Here is a 22,834-nt window from a genome sequence, read left to right as displayed (position 1 = left end):
TACCCACAGTGCACCGCTCCTGAAATCGATGGTAGCCTTGGACCATGGACACAAGCAATCGATTTTGTGATCGCATTGTGGACGCGCAAAACCGATTTTATAACATCGGTTTCGTAATATCGGTTTAAACTACTTCGAAATAATCGTGCAGTGTAGACGTAGCCTATGTAAGGTATTCCACAAGTCTAAGCATACACATTTTTCAGGTTTCCCATCATCCATGAGGGAAATTTACTAAAAGTGACTTAAACTTAAAAAAAAAAGAAAAAGAAAAAGAAAAAAGTGCTGAGGTAGTTCTTCTTGAGATAGTGTACAAATTATCTTGGTTTTGGTGATATCAGGCCTTTTCCACCTGGATCACTTGAGTACAGTGCACTTTCAAATGTGTGCAGTAGTAAACACTGCTTTCCTTGGTTTTCTGTTTCCTATAACACAGGAAATGAGTATGGGGAAAAAAATAGGAAGGCTTTTTGCCCGCCTAATCCTCCACAATCAGGGATGTTTGAAAGGTAGGTATGCTATTCAACACACTTTGCTTGAACCGGGACCATTAGAAAGGTCATATTTCCACCGATTAAAAATCAGAAAGATGCTCTAGTTTATCTTTTTTTCTTTAATTTCTGATTTCAGGTCATGGCATACTGTGCTGAAAGAATCATAGTCTACACTATATTGAAAGGCTATAAAACATACAAGCTGCAGAATTGTTTGAAATTCCATTTTCCATCATAACATAAAATGTCAGAGTAAAAGCTACACTTCCATTATAGCAGTTTCACCAGAAATAGTCTAAAAAGCTTTTAAACAAGATATTATGAAAATAGACATACATGGCCATGAAGCTCAGAATTGACTTGATTTCTTCATAACTATTTCATAGAACCACAGAAATCAGAAATGGAAGACTCGTATTAGAGTAGCTAAACCAGGGGCCAGTAGAGAACTGTTTTTTAGGTATATGTTTTGTTTTGTATGTGTGTGGTTTTTGTTTTGTTGTATTTTTACAGTAAACTAGTAAAATTCTTGTGTATACAATACAGAAAAAACTGATAGCTGTATATCTGAAATGCCAGTATTAGGTTGACTAAGTGGCGTTTCTGGGTTTTTATTCCCAGTTGCTTGCTCCTGCAGCTAGTACAATTAGGACTGCTTTAAAGACAGCAGGCCAGATCTTCAGCTAGTGTATTGACTTGAACAAATTGTCATAGCTGCTGTGATGGGGCAAGGCCAGATGGCTACAGTAAAGTAGCGAGGAACAAGTATGTTAGCCCCAGGCTAAACAAATCCCTAGTACCATAATAACCAAATAGCAGTTTCTCCAGGTTAATCAAGACACCTGGGGCCAATTAAGATCTTTCTAGAAGGCAGTGGAGATAGCTACATTGATTGGGACATCTGAAGCCAATCAAGAGCTGGCTGGAACTAGTTAAAAACCTCCCAGTTAGTTTGTGAGGAGCTGGGAGCAAGAGGCAGGGAGGTGCGGGGAGGGGGGGGAGAAGAGAGAGAGAGTGTGTGTGTGTGTGTGCGCGCGCATGTGTGTGTGTGTGAGAGTGAGTGAGTGAGTGAGAGTGTGAGTGTGTGTGAGTGTGTGTGTGTATACACCCACCCACCCACTCACCCCCTGAAGGATTGAGGAGTACAAGCATTATCAGACACCAGGAGGAAGGTCCTGTGGTGAGGATAAAGAAGGCGTTTTGAGGAGGCCATGGGGAAGTAGCCCAGAGAATTGTAGCTGTCATGCAGCTATTACAGGAGGCACTATAGACAGCTGCAATCCACAGGGCCCTGGGCTGGAATCCGGAGTACAGGGCGGGCTCAGGTTCCCCCCAAACCTCCCAACTCCTGTTCAGACACAGGAGTTGACCCAGACTGTGGGTTCCACCAGAGGGGAAGATCACTGAGGTGAGCAAATCTGCCAGTAAGCACAAGACCCACCAAGGTAGAGGAGGAACTTTGTCACACTGCATTGACTTGAACAAAGCTACAACACTTCACATAAGTTGAGGACCTGTCCCAGCATATTCAATTCTTAGAAAGAGAGAGACTTGCTTTGTGTAATCCTCCAGAAAACTAAGGAAACATATTGATCAAATCCTACCCATCAAATCCTGAAATCTTTAGTCTCAGTGGTGCTATGCATGGATCTAGTTGTTCAGAGTTCATTTCAGGATTGGGACTTAATTTCTTACCAACGTGAATGATATTGACCACATATAAAATTGTTTGCCTTCCATTAGGATCTTCGCTTCTTTGTAGTTCAATGGGGAGGGGCTGAAAACTATAATTTTGCTTCATTAGCAAACAGTCGTATGAAAAATGAGATCATCTTAGTTATACCAACGTAAAAAACTTGAAGTTCACTAACTGAAGCCACTTTAACTGTGGGGGGAAAAAAGCACAGATTTAAAAATCTGGAAGACACTTATGACAGAAACCTCCCTTAATTTTTGTTTGTTTATTGGGGTACATAAGATGTCAAATTACATGCCTGCTCACAATGTATTTGAAATAGGTATTACAATGAGAAAAGGCCAAAATGCAATCAATGCATGTGAAGAGAAATGTCCTGAGTGTATTTTGGTGACAAGCATAGCAACTACACTGTATGTTAACGTTCTTTGCCTTAATACATTTTTTAAAATGCAGTTATAAAAATAGAACATAGTGTGCTTTCCTTCACCCACCCAATGTGCTTTGCTGGGGGTTGGCAAATACCAAGGCAATACTATGGGCGGGGATTATTAACCAGTATACAGTATATTTGCTGCTGTTTCTTAAGACAAATTGTAATGAGAGCATCACTAAACTTTCAAGCATGTTGGACTCTGGTGTTTCACTCTTTGGTTGCAATGAGCTCAGCAGAAGAACAATTCCTGAGCAAACCTTTTAAATTGTCCCATTTTCACTGACATTTAGCCCACACTGTTTAGTCCACAAAATGAAAATCAAGAATAGTTCAGTGTCTAAAGAGAGTCATGAATGATCTCAAAAATGACTCAATGATCTCAAAAATCTCAAGAATGATCTCAAAAGGAAACAAGAGGGAACAGCAATAATGGAGGAATAATTTCCTCTGAGAATAGGTATTTATTTTTCATTAAGTGAAATAAAGGGATCCTGGATACATTTTTTAAAAAAAGTATTAAATACTATATTAAAGAAATACTGTGCTTTCCTGACTTCTATCTCAAAAACTGGTAGTCAGTGGATTTTTGCTGTATTTGCTATTACTACAGATAAAATACTTTATATTGTATATGTTTAATCAAATCTGCATACAACTGTACAATGGTATTCTTTAATAGACATTGACAAGGAACTCAGCAGTACTTAAAGGAGTGGCTGAGGACTAAATGGAGGTGGGAAAAAAAGACAAGGCTTGTTTATTAAAATTATATTGCAGAAGACAACAGTGCAAGTCCCTCACAATGGGGAAAATGAGAGCAAAGATCCACTTTCTCTACTAATATTTTTCGATCTTATTTGTAAATACTTGATATCTTTTTTGGATGCGATTACAAGTTTGGTTGGTAAAGGTAATAGTGTTGATATCTTATACTTAAACTTCTGTAAGGGATCTGACTTGGTACCACATGACACTTTGATTAAAAAAATTATAAAGATACATAATTAACATGACAAAGTAATGGATTAAAAGATGTCTAATTGATTACAACTACATTGAGATTTAACAGGATATCATCTTTGAAAATGTGTTTTTAGTGAGGGCCAGCAAGGATCAGTTCTTGGCCCCATCCTATTTAACATGTTTATTAATGATCTGGAAGAAAACATAAAATCATCATGGATAAAGTGCAGATGACAGACACATTGGGAGTGGAAAATGATACACTGATACAGAGTAATCTGGATTGCATGTAAATGAGGCACAAGCAAACAACATGCTTTTTCATAGGGCTAAATGTATACATGTAGGAACAAAGAATGGAAGGCACTGTGATGGGGGTGTTCATACCACACAGCAATGATGGGGTTAAGGGCCTCAGAAAGAGCCAATTAACCATATAGGCTGCACCTTGGGGAGAGCCAGGGCCTGATAAAGGCTAACTGATGATGAAACCCAGCTGTGCAGGGGCAGGCTGAGCTTTTATAAAACCAGGAAGTTTGCAGCAAAAAGGGGCCATAGGGAGGGAGTCCATACTCATTCTCTGGACACAGAGCTGGGCTGGAGGAGATCCAGGAACAAGCAAAAGCCCTGGTATCCTAGCCCTTCAGGAAGGGTTCACCCAGAGGAGTTGCAGGAAGAAACTCTGCATTCCATAGGCTAGGAGGAAGCTCAGGGAAAGAGCAGCGAAGGCAGAGATTGTGTAGAGCTTGGCTGCTGATTATAGGGTCTCTGGGCTAAAACCCAGAGTAGTGGACAGGCCTGGGATCCCCTACCTACCGCTGGGAAAGTGGTATCGACTTAGAACTGGCAAGGAGGACTGCCTGTGACAGCATCTGGACAGAATGTCCAGAAGGACTGTGATACCTTGGAAAGAGAAAGTGATATAGTGACCTAGATGGAGGCTGAGTCATGAAGAGAGAGTACCCTGAGTCCCGGAGAGCAAAAGGGGGCACCAGGGCAAGTAAGCAACAGAAGAAGTGCTAGACTGGATGAGAGCTGATCCCCAGACCCAACCAGATAGGGGTGCTCCAACAATGAGTAAAACTTTGCTTACACAACAGGGGACCCTATGCTGGGAAGCAATGACTCCAAAAAATAAAAAATATTGAGGGATCATGGTGGATAATCAGCTGAATATGAGTTCCCAGTGCAACAATGTGTCCAAAAGGGCTAATGTGTCTTTGATGAATAAACAGGGGAGTCTCAAGTAGAGATGCTATTTTAACTCTGTAGTTGGCAAAGATGTAATGGTTGCTGCAATACTACGTCCAGTTCTCATGTCCACAATTCAAAGATGTTGATAAACTGGAGGGGGTTCAGAGAAAAGCTACAAAATTGATTACAGAATTAGAAAAAAAGCCTTATAGCAACAGACACACAGAGCTCAACCATTCAGATTAACAAACAGAAGGTTAATGGACAACTTGATTATAGTCTATAGGTACCTACATGGAGAACTTGTATTTGATAAGGGGCTAGCGGAGTAACATGATCCAATGGCTGCATCTTGAAACTAGACAGATTCATATTGGAAATATGGTGTAATTTTATAACAGTGTAATTAACTATTGGAACAATTTAGTAAGGGTTGTGGTAGACTCTCCATCACTGGCAATTTTAAAATCAAGATTGGATTTTTTTTTTCTAAAAAATAAGCTCTAGGAATTATTTTGAGGCAGTTCTAGGTCCTGTGTCTTATACAGGAGATGGACTAGATGATTCCAATGTTCCCTTCTGGCCTTTGACTTAATCTATGAAATCACATTAGGAAGTATATAGTGATATATTTTCACTTTCATTTATATTAATTTCATGTTAGCCCTTTGTCACTGGTGGACTAGAGTTCCTCTTGGTAAACAATATGTATTTCCATCATTGTTGGCATCAGAAAAATCCCACTTCCTTGATGTCAAAGTAAATTAGTAGCAATTAACATGTTACACGTTCTGTTTCTTTCTGACACTCACAGATTGGTTGTATTTTGGATGCTAGTATACTGAAATACAATCATATCAAGAGAGGCCTGTGCAATCAAACTGGTAGAGAGCATATGAGTGACATAATTTAGTGCCAGATTAAACAATTCATAGCATTTCATCTGAAAACAATTCTGATCTATGTCAACACAAACCATTTGTTTTCTGGTAATTATTGCTTCACTAGTTGAAAACAGTCAAAATGGCATCATGGAAGAAGCAACCTGGGAATTTAATTAATTTTCAGCCCCCTGAATATACCCCTTGCTCAATGCATCTTTAGGTGTTGCAGAAAATCCAATAAATGCTTAACAAACCATGTAAAATTGAGCTTTTTTTTATACCTCCAAGCACAAACTACCAGATACCATGGCGATGAATGTGCCAGAAATACTTTGTATGTTATAATAAATTTTATATCTTATTCATCCAACAGAACACACTTCACCTGTGTGGGCTGGTAAGAAAAAACTTGCAAGACTGGCTTACATAAATTTTGAAGAGTTAAACAACAGGTACACAAATTTAACTGTGACTGTTCAATATAGTATAAAACTGTGGTTATGTCTACACTTGGAGCTAAAGGTGTGATTCCCAGCACACACAGACTTACCCATGGTAGCTCTGCCAGTAATTTACCTGATTTCAAGTTCAATCCATTATTACTAATTACAGTATTATCCCATATACCATTCCAAATAATTCTCCCTCATTCTTAGTCTGCTTCTACACTTGGAAGAAGGGGTGTGATATCCAGCTTGTATAGATATACTCACACTAGCTTGAGTTAGTGCACTAAAAATAGCGGTTTAGCTGGGGTCGCATAGGCAGCTAGCCCAAGCAGCACTGTCCAAGTACATACCCAGGGAGTCTGGGCAGGTACATAGTTAGGGCAGCTTGCCTGAGCCTCCACTTGTGCTACCCTAACTATACTGCTATTTTTAGTGCACTAGCTCTGCCTGAGGTAGTGCAGGTATATGCTATTTTGATTTCAGAAATAAAGGCATTAACATTTTAGTATTGGTGACTTTTTCATTCTTGGAACAAGAATTTTCTTAAAGCTGCAATTTTTCTATCCTAAGAACTAAAATAACACTAGAAGCCTTAGTTCAGCTGAAACCTGACAGACACGGCAGAATAAGACTTAGTACAAGTAAATATGTATTTTGTATAGATTACTTACATTCTTAACGTCATTTTCATGGTGAAAAATGTATTCAAACAATGCCTATCAGAAGAACATTTGAGACATTATCATGTTTGAAGAAAAATAGTAATACTTTATATAATAAACACTTTGGGTTCTCAGAATGTAATAATCACCAATTACTACTCTAAAATAGCAAATACAGTTACACATAACTCTATTGAAACATTAAATGGACTTTGAGTTAGATAAGCAGAATCTACTGATGTACTGTGTTGCCAGGAGATAATTATTTTTACATTCATAGTATATGAAATTACCTGGGTTGTCTATAATGTGTGGTTTTTAAAAATACATTTTTTTAAAGTGTCTAATCTAGAACTGAAAGTGACATTGTGGGGTTTCCTGTTTATAGTCTCTTTACTTATGGAAAGAGCTTGATCCTACAAAGACTTATGTACATGCTTAATTTTATGCACTGTAAGTAATCTGGAAGTCAATGGAATTTAAGCATAGGCATATGTCTTAAGGACTAGTGCTCAAATTTGTTCAGTTTACTAGTGAAAAATGTCTCTTCTAAAGTTTGACACTTCATAGTCAACCATTCTGGAATCCGAAAATACAGAATTTTTTTCTCTCCACGTTTGCATATCATTAGTAAAAAGATTCTGCATCTGAAACTTGGCAAACATGTCTAAGGATCCAGAAGAGAATGCATCTCAATCTCTACAGTTCTGTTGACTCTGCAGTATTACTAAATATAGATGTATTATGGTAAGAAAAATAAACAGTCAAGACTGAATATACAGAGGGAAAAGATTGGTTGAGGTGGGAAAGTTCTGATTTTTTTTTTTATTTTTTTTTTACAAAGACATTTTTCTGACCTGAACTGCATTTTAAAGTGAATTTAATGCTAGTGAAAGATATTACGTTGACCATAATGGAGACTGAAGTCCTCTGTTTATTTACAGAACTGATAGCACAGGTAGTAACACTGCAAAGTCACCTATCATGAAACCTAATATATTACTCAGGTACCAATTTTTCTTCTGATCTTATTTATATTATAAAAATATAATTTCCAAAAAAATCATTTTTCTAAGTGCTGGATGCCAGCAATGAACAGCTCTTAGTTATACTGTACACTTCAAACTTGGAGTTAAATCATTAAGTCTATGATCACAGACATCCAAAATGACACACAATGAAGCAGAGATTTCAAAATTTAATAATCCCTTCATAACAAGACTTTTGGAGGAGGGTGATTTGCTCTACCAAAAAAATTTTTTTTATGACTGACTTCTAGAAAAATCAGTTTGGAAGAGGAAGAGGGGGATTTAAGTCCAGAATAAACAAGTTGGGTTTTTTATTTTGACACTAGGCATGCTCAAGAAAATTCTCACAAGTGTAAAAATAAATAGTTAACTTTTAAAAATGGCCATGATCAATATACAAAACCCCTACTAATAGTAAATTTCCCAGGACTAAGCTCTTATTCATAATTTATTTTACAATAACCTAAGTGATGTTGAATGTTAAAGCCCTCAGCCTTGAAGTAACAGCAGCAGGAAAGGTTTTACAAATTCTAGATCTTAATCATTGCAGAAGAGGATACCATTTCTGTAAATTCAACTTAGTCAAATATAGAATATAGGTTTCCCTGGGAGGGGAAAAAGTGTCCCGTTTGTCCAAAATATCAAGCCTTCTCAGAACCCCAAACTGAGAACTAACAGGGCCTTCCATGACATTTTTGCTAGCATCCTTTCCCTTAGGACAAATTCTTAAATGATTAACCCTACGGAAATTAAAGAATTGTTAATGAATTGTCTTGGCCAATGGGAAAAGACTCAACCTACTTCCTCCTTCTATGTTTGTCTAAAGAGGGATCTCTCTAAATCTAAAAGAAAACAAAGAATATATACAGAAACTCCATGGTATCTTCCAGTGCCCTGTCTTAGGCTTTTATCCCCAAACGCTAGAGACTTATCAATATCAATTCTTTATCAACAAACAGCTAGCAGAAGAAAAGCCAAATTATTGGTGGCAATGAAGAAAATTCTAAATGTTACATGTTCAGATGGGACAGTATGAGGTGTTACTGCAGAAGCATCCAAAGTTCCCAGTCTGGCTTGGGTCCAATTGTGCTAGAAACTGTTTATAATTTATCAGTTGGCAACTGGTTTGGACTTCTAAAAAAACCTTGCCAAAGCCCAGCAGAAGAGACAGCTAAGGAAATAAGTAGCTATTTTGACTCTCACATCATATCTAAGACACAAAACACAGTTAGGAATAAATGGTCAATATTTATCCTGGCAAAAATTTCATAGTGGGATGCCACGAGATTCTAAGGTACTAAGTAGAGAGGTGGCAAAATATGCAGATGACTTTTTATTTATGTTCTTCAAGACTGTGAAGAACACTGAAACCTGACCAACAGAGGTGAACAGGCAAACTGATGGCAGATGAAAATAAGTTTGGATAAATGCAACACAAAGCACCCTGGAGGAAATAATTTGAACTACTCACATCTTAGTGGGTTCTAAATTAATTGAAACAAATCAGAAAAAGATCTGGGTATCACCTAAAGAAAGGTCAATGTCATCTTCTGCTCAATATATAGCAGTGGTCAAAAAAAAGTAAATAAATTTAAGATGTATAAGGAATGGGAAGATGAATATTGAAAATGCTATAATGTTGTTATATAAATCAATAGTAAGCCATCCCGTGTAAAAGACGGTTACTCACCTTTGTAACTGTTGTTCTTCGAGATGTGTTGCTCATATCCATTCCAGTTAGGTGTGCACGCGCCGCGTGCACGTTCGTCGGAAGATTTTTACCCTAGCAACACTTGGTGGGTCGGCAGGGTGCCCCCTGGAGTGGCACCGCTGTATACCCCTGCCGACCCAGCTGCCCTTCAGTTCCTTCTTCTTGCCGGCTACTCCGACACGAGGGAAGGAGGGCGGGTGTGGAATGGATATGAGCAACACATCTCGAAGAACAACAGTTTACAAGGTGAGTAACCGTCTTTTCTTCTTCGAGTGCTTGCTCATATGCCCATTCCAGTTAGGTGATTCGCAAGCCTATGTAAGCGGTGGGGTCGGAGTGAAATATGGCAGAATGTAAAACTGCTGAGCCAAAGGCTGCAGTATCTCTTGACTGTTGAACCAGAGCATAATGCGAAGCAAGAGTATGGACCGAGGACCATGGAGCTGCGCGACAGATCTCGTGGGTAGGTACACGAGTCAGCAAGGCGCAGATGAAAGCCTGAGCACTGGTAGAATGCATGGTTGATGTGGCTTGGGGAAATGTGAGCCAAAGCATAACAAGTGCGGGTGCACGTCATCACCCAAGATGAGATCCTCTGAGAGGAAACAGGTAGGCCTTTCCTTCGGTCTAGCTACTGCAACCGAGAGTTAGGCGTGTTACAAAATGGTTTTGTCCGCTCAACATAAAATGCGAGTGCTCTACCAGACGTCCAGGAGTGCAATTGTTGTCCCCATCGGTTGAGTGGGTTAACATGAAAGGCCGAAACCACCTTAGGGAGGAAAGCCGGGTGTGGTCGTAAACTGCACCTCGTCTTTGTGAACATAATGTATGTGGAACCACCATAAGAGCCCTGAGCTCGAAGACTCGTCGCTGGCCAATGTAACGGCTACAAGGAAAGCTGTCTTCCAAAACAGTTATAGCAGCGAGCAGGTCGCAACGCGGTCGAATGGAGGAGACATAAAGCCTGGTTAGACCCAGGTTGAGTGTCCCAGGTTGGCTGGGCGGCGTACCTAAGGGTGTATGCGCTGCAAGCCCCTTGAGAACCTCGAAACCATAGAGTGTGAGAACACAGAACGACCACCTTAGCCTGGTGGAAGTAGAGATGGCTGCCAAGTGTACCTGGCGATGAACACCGCTAGCCCTGCTGTTGCAGCCAGAGGGTAGTCCAAAATAGAGGGGATTGAGACCTTAGCAGGAGTAAGATTTAGCGTGTCGCACCTGTAGGAGAAAACGCTTCACCTGGCCAGGTACGTTGACCAGGTGGAAGGCTTCCTGCTATCCTGATAGTCACGTAGCAGCCACACCATGAGGTGAAGAGACTGCAGTCCAGGCGGCGCAGAGTCTGCCGCAGTCCTGAGGTATGAGGTCTGGGGTGGAGTGCAGGTAATTGGGTAGGCTATTGACAGCTGAGCAACGTGGTGTATCAGCGCTGCCTGGCACACTTTGGAGTGATCATGATGATGCGCGCCCTGCCCCTGCGAAGTGTGAGAGCAGGACCCAATGAGCCGGGAACATGACAGGGAAGGCATAAAGGTGTTGGCCCTTCCACGGCATGAGACACCGTCCGAGATCGGTCCCGGGAGAGACCTTGGGAGGAGCAGAACCTCGGACATTTCGTGGTTCTCGCGGTAAGCGAACAGGCCCATATGTGGAAAATCCCCACTTCTGGCAACAGAATGCATCACATCAGGCAGGGCACCACTCATGAGACAGGAAAGACCTGCTGAGTCAAAGCGCCAAGCAGAAAGGACTATGCTACCAGATTATCGAGTGGCTATGCAAAAGTCCCAGAGATGGATGGCCTCCTGACAAAAGGAGGAGGACCATGTCCCTCCCAGTTGTTTATGTAGTACATGGCCATTGTGCTGGCTGTAAACACTGAGACGCCACGGCCTCGCAGCTGCTGCTGGAACCCCTGGCACGCCAGGCAGACTGCTCTCATTTTTGACATTGATGTGGAATGCCAGCTCCTGAGAAGACCAAAGGTCTTAAGCTCGAAGTTACTGAGGTGAGCACCTGAGCCGAGAGATGACGTATCCGTCGTCAGGGACAGTGAGGCTGGGGCGGATAGAGCGGCATCCCTGCCCACACCAGGGAGGAGTTAGCCACATTGTAGGGAGCCTAGGGTGCTCGAGGAATGGTGACTATCGTGACCATGGGTCCCCTGTCTCGGGCGGTACGCCGATTTGAGCCAAACTTGGAGAAGACAGAGGCAGAGTCTAGCATGTTTGGTTACAAACTAGCAGCAGCCATGGGACCCGGGAGATCCAGACAAGTGCGAGCCAAGTCGTTGGAAAGTTGCAGACCTCGGATGATCAGTGCCATCGCCTGAAACCGTGGCTGTGTAAGCAGAGATCCGGCTAGCTCGGAGTCCAGGATAGCTCCTAGGAAGTCCTAACCTCTGCGTGGGAACCAGAGTGGATGTTTCCATAGTGATCATCAGGCTAGACATGTGAATAGGTCCTGACAATGCCCACACGCCGAGTGACTTGTGTCTTGAGTCTCCTCAGATAAGCCAATCGTCCAGATACGGAAACGCATATCCACGTCGCGGGGTGGTGCGCGACTCGGGCCCCACACTTGGTTAATGCCTGTGGCTGTAGAAAGGCCCAAACAGCAGGACCGTAAACTGGAAGTACCGATGGTTGGCTAGAAAGCGGAGTATCTCCTGTGCGGAGGGAGATGGCATATGTGAAAGTACGCAGTCCTTCATATCGAGGCGGCATACCAGTCTCCAGGATCTAAGGACAGGATAAATGGTTCCCAGGGATACCATGTGGACTTCAACCTTATCATAAACTGGTTGAGTCCTCGTAGGTCTAGGATAGGTCTGAGACCTCCATACAATTGGGGATTACGGAATAAGAGAAGTAATTGCCCCTTGTCCATTCGGCCATCGGTGCACCTACTTGTAGAGGAATTGCGCCTGAGAGGATCCCTGAAGAGGGACAGTGGTTTGAACAAATTGGAGGTGGTACCATACTCCACCATGTTGCATGGGTAACAACACGAACTGAAGTTAACTGGGACCACGCCAAGAGGAAGTAGGAGTGGGATCCCGCTTGTAACCGGTACGCAGCCTCGGGCGCACCTTTGAAAGTTCGTCTTTGGTCCCCGTCGTGATTGCGAGGGGCCTCGATCTTGGCCCTCTAGGGTCCTGATGGTCGTCTGCGACCACCTCAGCGCGCTGTTCTGCAAAGCCTGATCTGTGGCTAGGCACAGAGAGTGTGGCCGTGTGGCTGTGGGGACGGAAAAGCCCTGCAGTTTAGGTCGTCGGCGCTATGCATGCCGAGAAGAGCGCATTAGGACCCTGTTGCCCTCAGGCTTTGCAGCCTGGGTTGATTTTCACCGCAAGAGCCTTTACCAACAAATGGTAAGTCGTGAAGGCTGGAGGTTTGAAACCTTGAAGCCATGAGATGCTCCTGTGGAACGAGGCTGGAGAGAAGCTCTGGCCGCCTTTTCCCTTCCTCAAGAGGCCGGCTACTCCGACCAGGGGAAGGAGCGGGGTGTGGAATGGATATGAGCAACACATCTCGAAGAACAACGTTTACAAACGTGAGTAACCGTCTTTTCTTCTTCGAGTGCTGCTCAATCTCCTTCCAGTAGGTGATTCGCAAGCCTTGTAACGGGGTCGAGTGAAATTGGCAATGAAACTGCTGAGCAAAGCTGCGTTCTTTGAGTTGAACCAGAAGCATAATGCGAGCAGAGTCATGACCGAGGACACTAGCTGCGCGACAGATCTCGTGGTAGGTAACACGATTCAGCAGCGCAGATGAAAGGCCCTGGACTGTAGAATGCATAGGTTATGTGGCTTGGGGAAATGTGACCAAGCTAACAAGTGCGGTGCACGTATCACCCAAGATGAGTCCTTCTGAGAAAACAGTAGCTTTCCTTCGTTTTTTCCAAGCTACTGCAACCGGAGTTTAGGCGTGTTACAAAATGTTTGGTCCGCCTTCAACATAAATGCAGTGTCTCAGCGTCCAGGAGTCATTTGTTGTCCCCATCCGTTGATGTGGTTAACATGAAAGGCCGAACACCTTAGCGGAGAAAGCCGGGTGTGTCGCTGCACCTCGTCTTTGTGAACATAATGTGAGGAACCAACATAGACCCTGAGCTCGAACTGTCGTGGCCAATGTAACGGCTACAGGAAAGCTGTCTTCCAAAAGTTATAGCAGCCGAACGAGTCGCAACGGGTCAATGGGAGGAGACATAGCTGTTAGACCCAGTTGATGTCCCAGGTTGTCGTGTTCTGGGTCGCGTACCTAAGGGTTATGCGCTGCAGCCCTTGAGCACTCGAAACCATAGATTACCGAACGACAACTAGCAAGCAGGATGTGCAATACCTGGCTGACACTAGCCCTTTCTCGAGGGTCACGGGAAGATTAGAGAGATTAGTGTGTCGCACCGGCTTCAGAGAAGTTTCCCTGGCCCATACACGGTACTGTTGCAACCAGAGGTCCAACTGAGGCATTGACCTAGGCAGTCAGTAGATTATGTCACCGTGACCGCTCCACTCCAGGTATGCAGGGGAAGGTTATCTGAGAGCACGTAGCCAGCACCTGAGGCGAGACGCAGTCATGCGCGCAAGTCTGCCGCCAGTCTGCGAGTCTGGTGAGTGCGAGGTATTGTATAGGCTATTACGCTGGCAAGTGGGTATCCAGCGCTGCTGGCACCACTTTGACTTATCATGATATGCGCTCCCTGCCCTGCGAAGTGTCGGAGCAGACCCAATTGAGCCGGGAGCATGGAAGGCATAAAGGGTCGCCCTTCCACTGGCATGAGGACACCGCCGAGTCGTCCCCCGAGAGACCTGTGGGGACAGTAACCCGGACATTTCGTTCTCGCGTGAAGCGAACGGCCCATATGTCGGAAAATCCCACTTATGGCAACCAGAATGAGTCACATCACGGCCAGGGCAATATCATGAGTACAGGAAGACCTGCCTGAGTCAAAGCGCCAAGCAGAAGTGATTGCTACCAATTCATCGAGGGTACTGCCAAAAAGTCCCAGAGAGGATGGGCCTCTGACAAAAGGAGGAGGACATGTCCCTCCCAGGATTGTTTATCGTTACATGGCCATTGTGCTGGATGTAAACACTGAACCCCGCCTCGCAGCTGCTTGCTGGAACACCTGGCACGCCAGCAGAACCTGCTCTCATTTTTACGATTATGTGGATGCCAGCTCCTAAGACCAAGTTCTTAAGCTCGCAAGGTTACTTGAGGTTGAGCCTGACCGAAATGAGTAGTCGTCTCAGAGACAGCGAGGTGGGCGAAGAGGCATCCCTATCCACACCAGGAGGGAGTCAGCCACTTGTAGGAGCCTGACGAGTCCTCTGAGGAAATGTGACTATCGGACCATAGGGTCCCTGTACTTTGGCGGTGTACCCGATTTTGAGCCAAACTTGGAGAAGACAGAGCAGGAGTCTAGCATGTTTGTTACAAACTAGCAGAGCCATGAGCCCGAGATCCAGAACACGTGCGTCCAAGGTCTTTGGGACATTTGCAGACCTCGCGCTATCAGTTGCCATCGCCTGAAACCGTGGCTTGGTAAGCAGATCCGGCTAGCTCCAGTCCAGATAGTCCTAGGAAGTCTAACCTCTGCGTGGGAACCAGATGATATTTCTCATATGATCATAGCTAGAAGGAATAGGCCCCTGACATGCCCGAACGGCCGAGTCGCTTGCGTCTTGGGTCTCCTTCATTAAAGCCCATCGTTCCAGCGGAAACGCAATCCAACGTTCGGTCGGGTGGCCGCCTCGCCTCGCCAACAGTTTGGTTAATGCTCCGCCGGGCGTAGAAAGCCACAGCAGGACGTTAAACTGACAGGGGTATATATCCGGCACCATAGCGGCGCCACTCCAGGGGGCGCCCTGCCGACCCACCGAATGTTGCTAGGGTAAAAATCTTCCGACGAACGTGCATGCGGCGCGCGCACACCTAACTGGAATGGATATGAGCAAGCACTCGAAGAAGAACACAGTTTGGTTCTAGTTAACCTATCAATAAATAAATAAAATGAAAGCAAAGAGGGGGTTTAGAAATGGGCAAAGAGAATGATGAGAGGTATGGGAAAAAATCTTCTATAGAAAGGCAATTAAGAGCAAACACAATAAGAGATATACAAATAATTAATGGTATAGAAAAGGTAGATAAGTCATTAATTACCTCCTCTCGTAATATAAAACAAGGAAACATTCAATAAAAGGGAGAAGTAGCAAACATAAAACTGAAAAGTAAACATTTTCTTGTATGATTTGCCTGTGATATTGTCCCAAGATAATATTGAGGCCAAAAACGTAACAGGATTAAGTAAGATTGGACACGTACATGGATAAGAACATTTAGAATTACAATAGTAAATCTTTATTTAAAAATAAATTTTGAAAGGGATATAAATCCTCCTGCTTCAGGACATAAATCAACCTCTAAGTATTGAAAATTAGAAGGAACCTTTCCATATATATAGTTAAGGAATACTCCGTCTCCTATATGGTTTCTTGCATCTTACTCTGAAATCAAAGGGGTAGATGAGTTAGTCTGTATCCACAAAAACAACAAGGAGTTCAGTGGCACCTTAAAGACTAACAGATTTATTTGGGCATAAGCTTTCGTGGGTAAAAAACCCACTTCTTCAAATCCATGCATCTTATTGTTTTTTTATTCTGATGTAACTGCTGCTGGCCACTTCTGGAGACAGGATACAGGATTAGATGGACAACATGATCTAGTATGGCGATTCCTGTGTTTTAAAAACACATAGGAAGACATGGTTCATGCCTTAAAAAGTTTATATTTTAAAGCGAGTTTCACAAACAAAGGAGAGAAGGGGAAATACAGGGAGGGCAAGCATAAGATCGCATAAGAATAGCTATACTGGGTCAGACCAATGTGGCCAATGCCAGCTGCCCCAGAGGACTGAACAGAACAGGTAATCATTGAGCGATCCATCCCCTGTTGCCCATTCCTAGCTTCTAGCAAACAGCGCCTAGAGACATCATCCCTGCACGTCCCAGCTAATTGCCATTGATGAACCTATTCTACATGAACTTATTTATTTCTTTTTGAACCCTATTATAATCTTGGACTTCATAACATCCTCCGTGTGGCTGGGGTCCAGGGCCAGATCTCAAAGTCTCATGATCAGAGTCTGCCACCCGCTGTCCCACAGTGAAGCCTGAAATCCAAGCATCACCCGCCCCCCCTGCCCACGGGAAGGTGGGAAACTCATAGGCTGCATGCTTATCTAGTGTTTGTGGCTCCAGATGGGGGGGAAGGCCCAACTCCTTCTGGTGGCCCAGGGGCAGAGGTACTACTTTGTGCCCCAGTCACTGCCCAGGAGACTCTGGCTGCAAGAAAAACCCCTGGTGGCCACATGCAGCCATGGTGGGCGTATTTGATAACCACTTTTTTAGTTTATCAATTTGTTCCAAAACCTCCCCTAATGACACCTCAATCTAGTACAGTTCCTCAGAGTTGTCAGCTAAAAAAAACGGCTCATGTGTGGGAATCTCCCTCACATCCTCAGCCATGAAGACTGATGCAAAGAATTCATTTAATTTCTCTGCAGTGGCCTTATCATCCTTGAGTGTTCCTTTAGCATCTTGATCATCCTGTGGCCCCACTGGTTGTTTAACTTGCTTCCTGCTTCTGATGTACTTAAAATTTTTGTTGCTATTACTTTGAGTCTTTGGCTTGCTGTTCTTCAAATTATTTTTTGGCCTTCCTAATTATATTTTTTAACTTCATTTGCCAGAGTTTATGCTCCGTTCTATTTTCCTCACTAGGATTTAACTTTCACTTTTTAAAGGATGCCTTTTTGTCTCTCATTACTTCTTTTACTTTGTTGTTTAGCCATGGTGACACTTTTTTGGTTCTCTATGTTTTTTAATTTGGAGTATACATTTAAGTTGAGCCTGTATTATGGAGTCTTTAAAAAGTTTCCATGCAGTTTGCAGGGATTTCACTGTATCTTTTAATTTCTGTTTAACTAACTTCCTCATTTTTGTGTATTCCCTCTTTCTGAAATTGAATGCTACAGTGTTGGGCTGCTGTGGTGTTTTCCCTGCCACAGGGATATTAAATTTAATCATATTATGGTCACTATTACCAACCGGTCCAGCTATATTCACCTCTTGGACCAGATCCTGTGCTCCACTTAGAACTAAATCAAGAATTGCCTCTTCTCTTATGGGTTCCAGAACTAGCTGCTCCAAGAAGCAGTCTTTTTAAAGTGTCAAGAAATGTTATCTCTTCATCCCGTCCTGAGATGCTATGTACCCAATCAATATGGGGAGAGCTGAAATCCTCCATTATTATTGAGGTTTTTTTTTTTTTTTTAAACTTCTCTAATCTCCCTGAGCATTTCACAGGCACTATCACCATCCTGGTCAGGTGGTTGATAATATATCCCTACTGCTATATTCTTATTAGAGCATGGAATTACTATCCATAAAGATTCTATGGTACAGTTTGATTCATTTAAGATTTTTACTTCACGTGGTTACCCAGGCTTGCTATGTGAACTTAATGGTTACATTAACACCACTCTATACCGAAAATCCACCGACCGCTATGCCTACCTTCATGCCTCCAGCTTCCATCATGGACACATCACACTATTCATTGTCTACAGCCAAGCGCTGAGGTATAACTGCATTTCCTCCAGCCCCTCAGACAGAGACCAACACCTACAAGATCTTCACCAAGCATTCTCAAAATTACAATATCCACACAAGAAAATAAGAAAACAAATCAACAGAGCCAGACATGTACCCAGAAGCCTCCTGCTGCAAGCCAAGCCCAAGAAAGAAACCAAGAGAACTCCACTGGCCGTCACCTACAGTTCTCAGGTAAAACCTCTCCAATGCATCGTGAGTGATCTACAACCCATCCTGGACAATGAACCCTTGCTTTCACAGGCCTTGGAAGGCAGGACAGTCCTCGCCCACAGACAACCTGCCAACCTTAAGCATATTCTCACCAGCAACCACACACCGCACCATAGTAACTCTAACTCAGGAACCAATCCATGCAACAAACCCTCAATGCAACTCTGCCCATAATTTACACCAGTGACACGCACCAAGACCTAAACCAGATCAGCCCACACCGATCATTCACCTGCACGTCCACGCAAACGTAATATAACCCATCATGTGCCAGCAATGCCCTCTGCTATGTACAGTCGGCCAAACTAGACCAATCCCTATTTAAAATAAAATGGACACAAGTCAGTATTAGGAATGGCAATATAGCAAAACGCTGTAGAGAACACTTCAACCTCCTGGACACACACTAATGCGATTTAAGAGTAACATCCTGCAGCAAAAAAACTTCAGGACGAGACTCCAAAGAGAAACTCTGAGCTTCATTCATTTGGCAAATTTTGGGACACCTATCAGCTCAGGATTAAACAAAGACTGTGAATGGCTAGCCAACTACAAAAGCAGTTTCTCCTCCCTTGGTGTTCACACCTCAACTGCTAGAAGAGGGCCTCATCCTCCCTGATTGAACTAACCTTGTTATCTCTAGACTGATTCTTGCCTGCCTATTTATACCTGCCTCTGGAAATTTCCACCACATGCATCTGATGAAGTGGGTATTCACCCACGAAAGTTTATGCTCCGATACATCTGTCAGTCTGTAAGGTGCCACAGACTCTTTGTCGCTTTTTATGTTTATGAGATTTATCAGCTCTTTGCATGCTGGAGAGGTGAGAAATTAGAGTTTTATAACTTTAAGCAACAATTCTTAACACAAAATGAAATGAGGATCTTAAAACTTCATCATACTTTGGCTTTAGCGTCAATTCTGTCTTCTTAAAAAAAAACAACCTGCAAATCCATAAATCTGCACATTTTAACTCAAGTCTTACTTTCTATAAGAAATATTAATGTCATATTACGTTAGCTTTCTAACATTGATAATTGCACTTGCTCCCTATGGATGTGTCTAGTAAGATTCATTAGACTAAGCCTCTTCTGAGCTGAAAGTGATGATTCACTTCAGCTTTTGAAAAAATGCTAAGTTTTCAAGAGAGATGCTGTTTAAAAAATATGTGCATGTGTTTGCATGCATGGATGTGGATCACAAACTAAATATGAGTCAACAATGTAATGCTATTGCAAAAAAAGCAAACATCATTCTGGAATGTACTAGCAGGAGTGTTGTAAGCAAGACACAAATAACTCTTCCATTCTACTCAGCACTGAGAAGGCCTCCACTAGAGTATTGTGTCCAGTTCTGGATACCACACTTTAGGAAAGATGTGGACAAATTGGAGAAAGTCTAGAGAAGAACAACAAAAAAAAAATCATCAAAAGTCTAGAAAACATGACCAATAAGGAAAGACTAAAAAAAACTGGGTTTGTATCTTCTGGAGAAGACTGAAGGGGGACATAATAGTATTCAAGTATGTAAAAGGTTGTTATAAAGAGAAAGGTGATAAATTGTTCTCTTTGACCACTGAGGATAGGACAAGAAGTAATGGGTTTTAATTGCAGAAAGGAAGATTTAGATATTACAAAAAGATTTCCAACTGTAAGGGTAGTTAGTTAATCATTGAACAATTTACCTAGGCAGGTTGTAAAATCTCAGTCTTTAGAAGTTTTTAAAAAAAGGTTAGACAAACACCTGTTACGGTGGTCTAGACAATACTTAATCCTGCCTCAGTGCAAGTATTGAAATGACCTACTGAAAACCCATCCAGTCCTGTATTTCTTACTCCTGAGAGAAGTCTGCGCCACTATGCATGTGCAGAATTTATGTCCTCCGCAGAAAAATGAGTTTCTGATGGGGAAGCAAAGGGAAGTCACAAGTGGTCATGTATCCCTTCCCAGAAGTATGTTTCGGGTGCCCAGGGCAGCCAGGTAAATCACTGTGGGCCGCAGGCAGGACTGGAGAAGACCTGGCTGGTGACTTCTACCGCGCACTGGGCTCAGCTGCTAGTCCTGACTGGGCTGAGGAGGATCGGACTGTGTCAGACCCACCCCCAGATTTCTCCCCTGGCTGTAAGAAGCTCTGCGAACTTTCCCCTTCCCTGTGCTTCCTGCACCCATTGCTCCTCAGCTGCTTCCCCATCTGCCCAACCCCTTTGCATTCAGAACCCCCCATATCCTCCTTCTTGCACCCAGAACCCCTCCTGATAAGCCTCACTCCTCCTGCAACTGGACCACCCCAATGAGCAACCCATACCTGGATCCCCACCCTACCAAGCCCCACTTCCCCAGCATCTGGACCCCACACACTGACACCCTCTTCCAGGCACTATCCCCTCCACACCAGGTGCCACCCCCTTCCCCCGAGTCCCCAACTACCTTCACCTGGACCTCCCGGCAGAGTCCCATTACCATTGCACCCAGAACCCTCCAATGAGCCCCTCTGCACCCAGATCCCCCACTGAACCATCTGCACCCAGACTGCCCCCAAAAGAACCCTCTCAACCCATACCTGGATCCCCCCCTTACTAAGTCCCTCCAGACTTGGATCCTGCCTTCCTGCCCACACCTGGTATGGAGTGGAAGGGCCCTAGGGTGTTTCTGGGGCAGGCCCAGTCCTTGTGCTGTGATAGGGTTGGGTGCAGTTCACCGTTGAGTCTGATCTCCCACCTCTGTGCAGCCAGTGGCCTGTGCTCCCCACTGCAATAAAATTTGCAGAATTTTAAGATACTGAGTGCAGAATTTTTAATTTTTTGGTGCAGAATGCCCTCAGGAGTAAAAATTGCTATGATTCTATGGCATATTATTACTGCAACTGAAGGTGTCAATCTGGAATGTGAGTATGCAAACAACTTAACTATCCAACTGCATGCAGAGTTTCCAAATCTGCACATTTAGTTGCAGCAAACACACATTTACATACAGAACTGGAGAATATCTGGCTGGTGACATCTACCATGCATTGGGCTCAGCTGGTTGGTTTGAGCATTGGTCTGCTAAACCCAGGGTTGTGAGTTCAATCCTTGAGGGGGCCACTTAGGGATCTGGGGCAAAAATTGGTCCTGATAGTGAAGGCAGAGGGCTGGACTTGATGACCTTTCAGGGTCCCTTCCAGTTCTAGGAGATTGGTATATCTTGGATTATTATTAACACCCATCTGATTGATTAAAAAGTTTGTCACATCATTTTAATTAAGTTTTTGTTTAAGTGTCTTAAAGCTTAGAAGAAAAGGGGATTCAGAGTTCAGGAGAGCTCCTCACCTATCTAGGCTTCAGGAATACCCCACATATTCCCATTTAAGACATTTACAAAGATAGGGTTTGTTTTTGTATAACAATATACAAACAAGTGTGTATTACTTACAGTCCTAGATAGGCTGACCACCATTAACAGATTTAAAGGCATTTATGCAATGCTCACCATTGCATATCTCAAAAAAAGGACTTCCACCTCTAGGTCACTAGTCAAATACAGCTCAGGTCAGAAGAGAATCAGCACATCTGATAGCCTTTCAGTGGCCTATGCGAAGTGAACTGTGGGGATCAGTCCACTTCCTTGTGGGCAGGTATCCACATAAAGACACCACCAACACAACTAGCACTCTTGTAGAGAGACTCAATTGAGAGGTCACCCAATGATAAAACATGAAACAAAATCATCTTTTTGTTGGCGAGGATTGAGCTACATTTGTGAGGGAAGGCACGCTGACACTTGTTCTGTTGGTAGAGGACTTCAGTTTCTCTGGCTGTCAATCATGAGAAATAAACTGACAAAAAATTATGAGCACTAATGCTAGTGGAAAAATAGATCTAATATAAAAAAGGGAAGTAAGTCATGGCTTGAAAGCAAAGGAAACAATCCAAAAACTTTAAACCTTTTTTTAGATTAACAGTGAAGACTTTTATTCATATTCCCAATTCATCCACAAATTTCTCTGCTTAGAGGCTGAACAACATATTGTATTGCCTTTTGTCCATCTTGCATGCATGGTTCAAGATCCACTGAACCAATAAATAACATTAGCTGATGTAATATTTCTTGAAAGTAACTGCATGTTCTACCACCATAACATAATAATGGTGTATGTATGTTCAATGCCTCCTTTTAAATTTTGACTTAGTATTTCCTCTTCACAAATGTTTTCCAGTCTGGGTTAGACTGCTAATATTTGTGGACCTAGCATAAATACACCTTAAAATAATGTCAGTTCTGTAAACTGAAAAAATGTTATGTTTTCTCACTAAGATTACAAGTTTAAGGAATGTAATGTCTTCTTTATAACAGCATAGAATGGATATGTGGACTGTAATTATTCCCATTTATTTCTTTTCAAAGGAGGTTTATTAGAATAAATGCCATTATAAAAATATACTGAGGGTACA

The 22,834-nt window shown here is 43.0% G+C and overlaps 1 protein-coding gene across 2 annotated transcripts in view; it reads right to left on the bottom strand.

Moving 5' to 3' along the window:
* TTC8 (tetratricopeptide repeat domain 8) overlaps positions 1–22,834 on the bottom strand; it is a 79,247-nt gene that overhangs the window by 22,956 nt on the left and 33,457 nt on the right. Inside the window, exon 7 of one of the 2 annotated variants that reach the window (XM_032779744.2) lies at positions 6,788–6,832. The exons of the other annotated variant lie outside the window; for it this stretch is intronic. Within the exon in view, the coding sequence (XP_032635635.1) occupies positions 6,788–6,832 (45 nt within the window). The remainder of the gene's footprint in view (positions 1–6,787; positions 6,833–22,834) is intronic. 2 annotated transcript variants of the gene reach the window in all.

Source organism: Chelonoidis abingdonii, chromosome 4 (assembly GCF_003597395.2).
Source record: "Chelonoidis abingdonii isolate Lonesome George chromosome 4, CheloAbing_2.0, whole genome shotgun sequence".
NCBI lineage: Eukaryota > Metazoa > Chordata > Testudines > Testudinidae > Chelonoidis > Chelonoidis abingdonii.
This window is presented reverse-complemented; position numbering and strand designations above follow the sequence as displayed.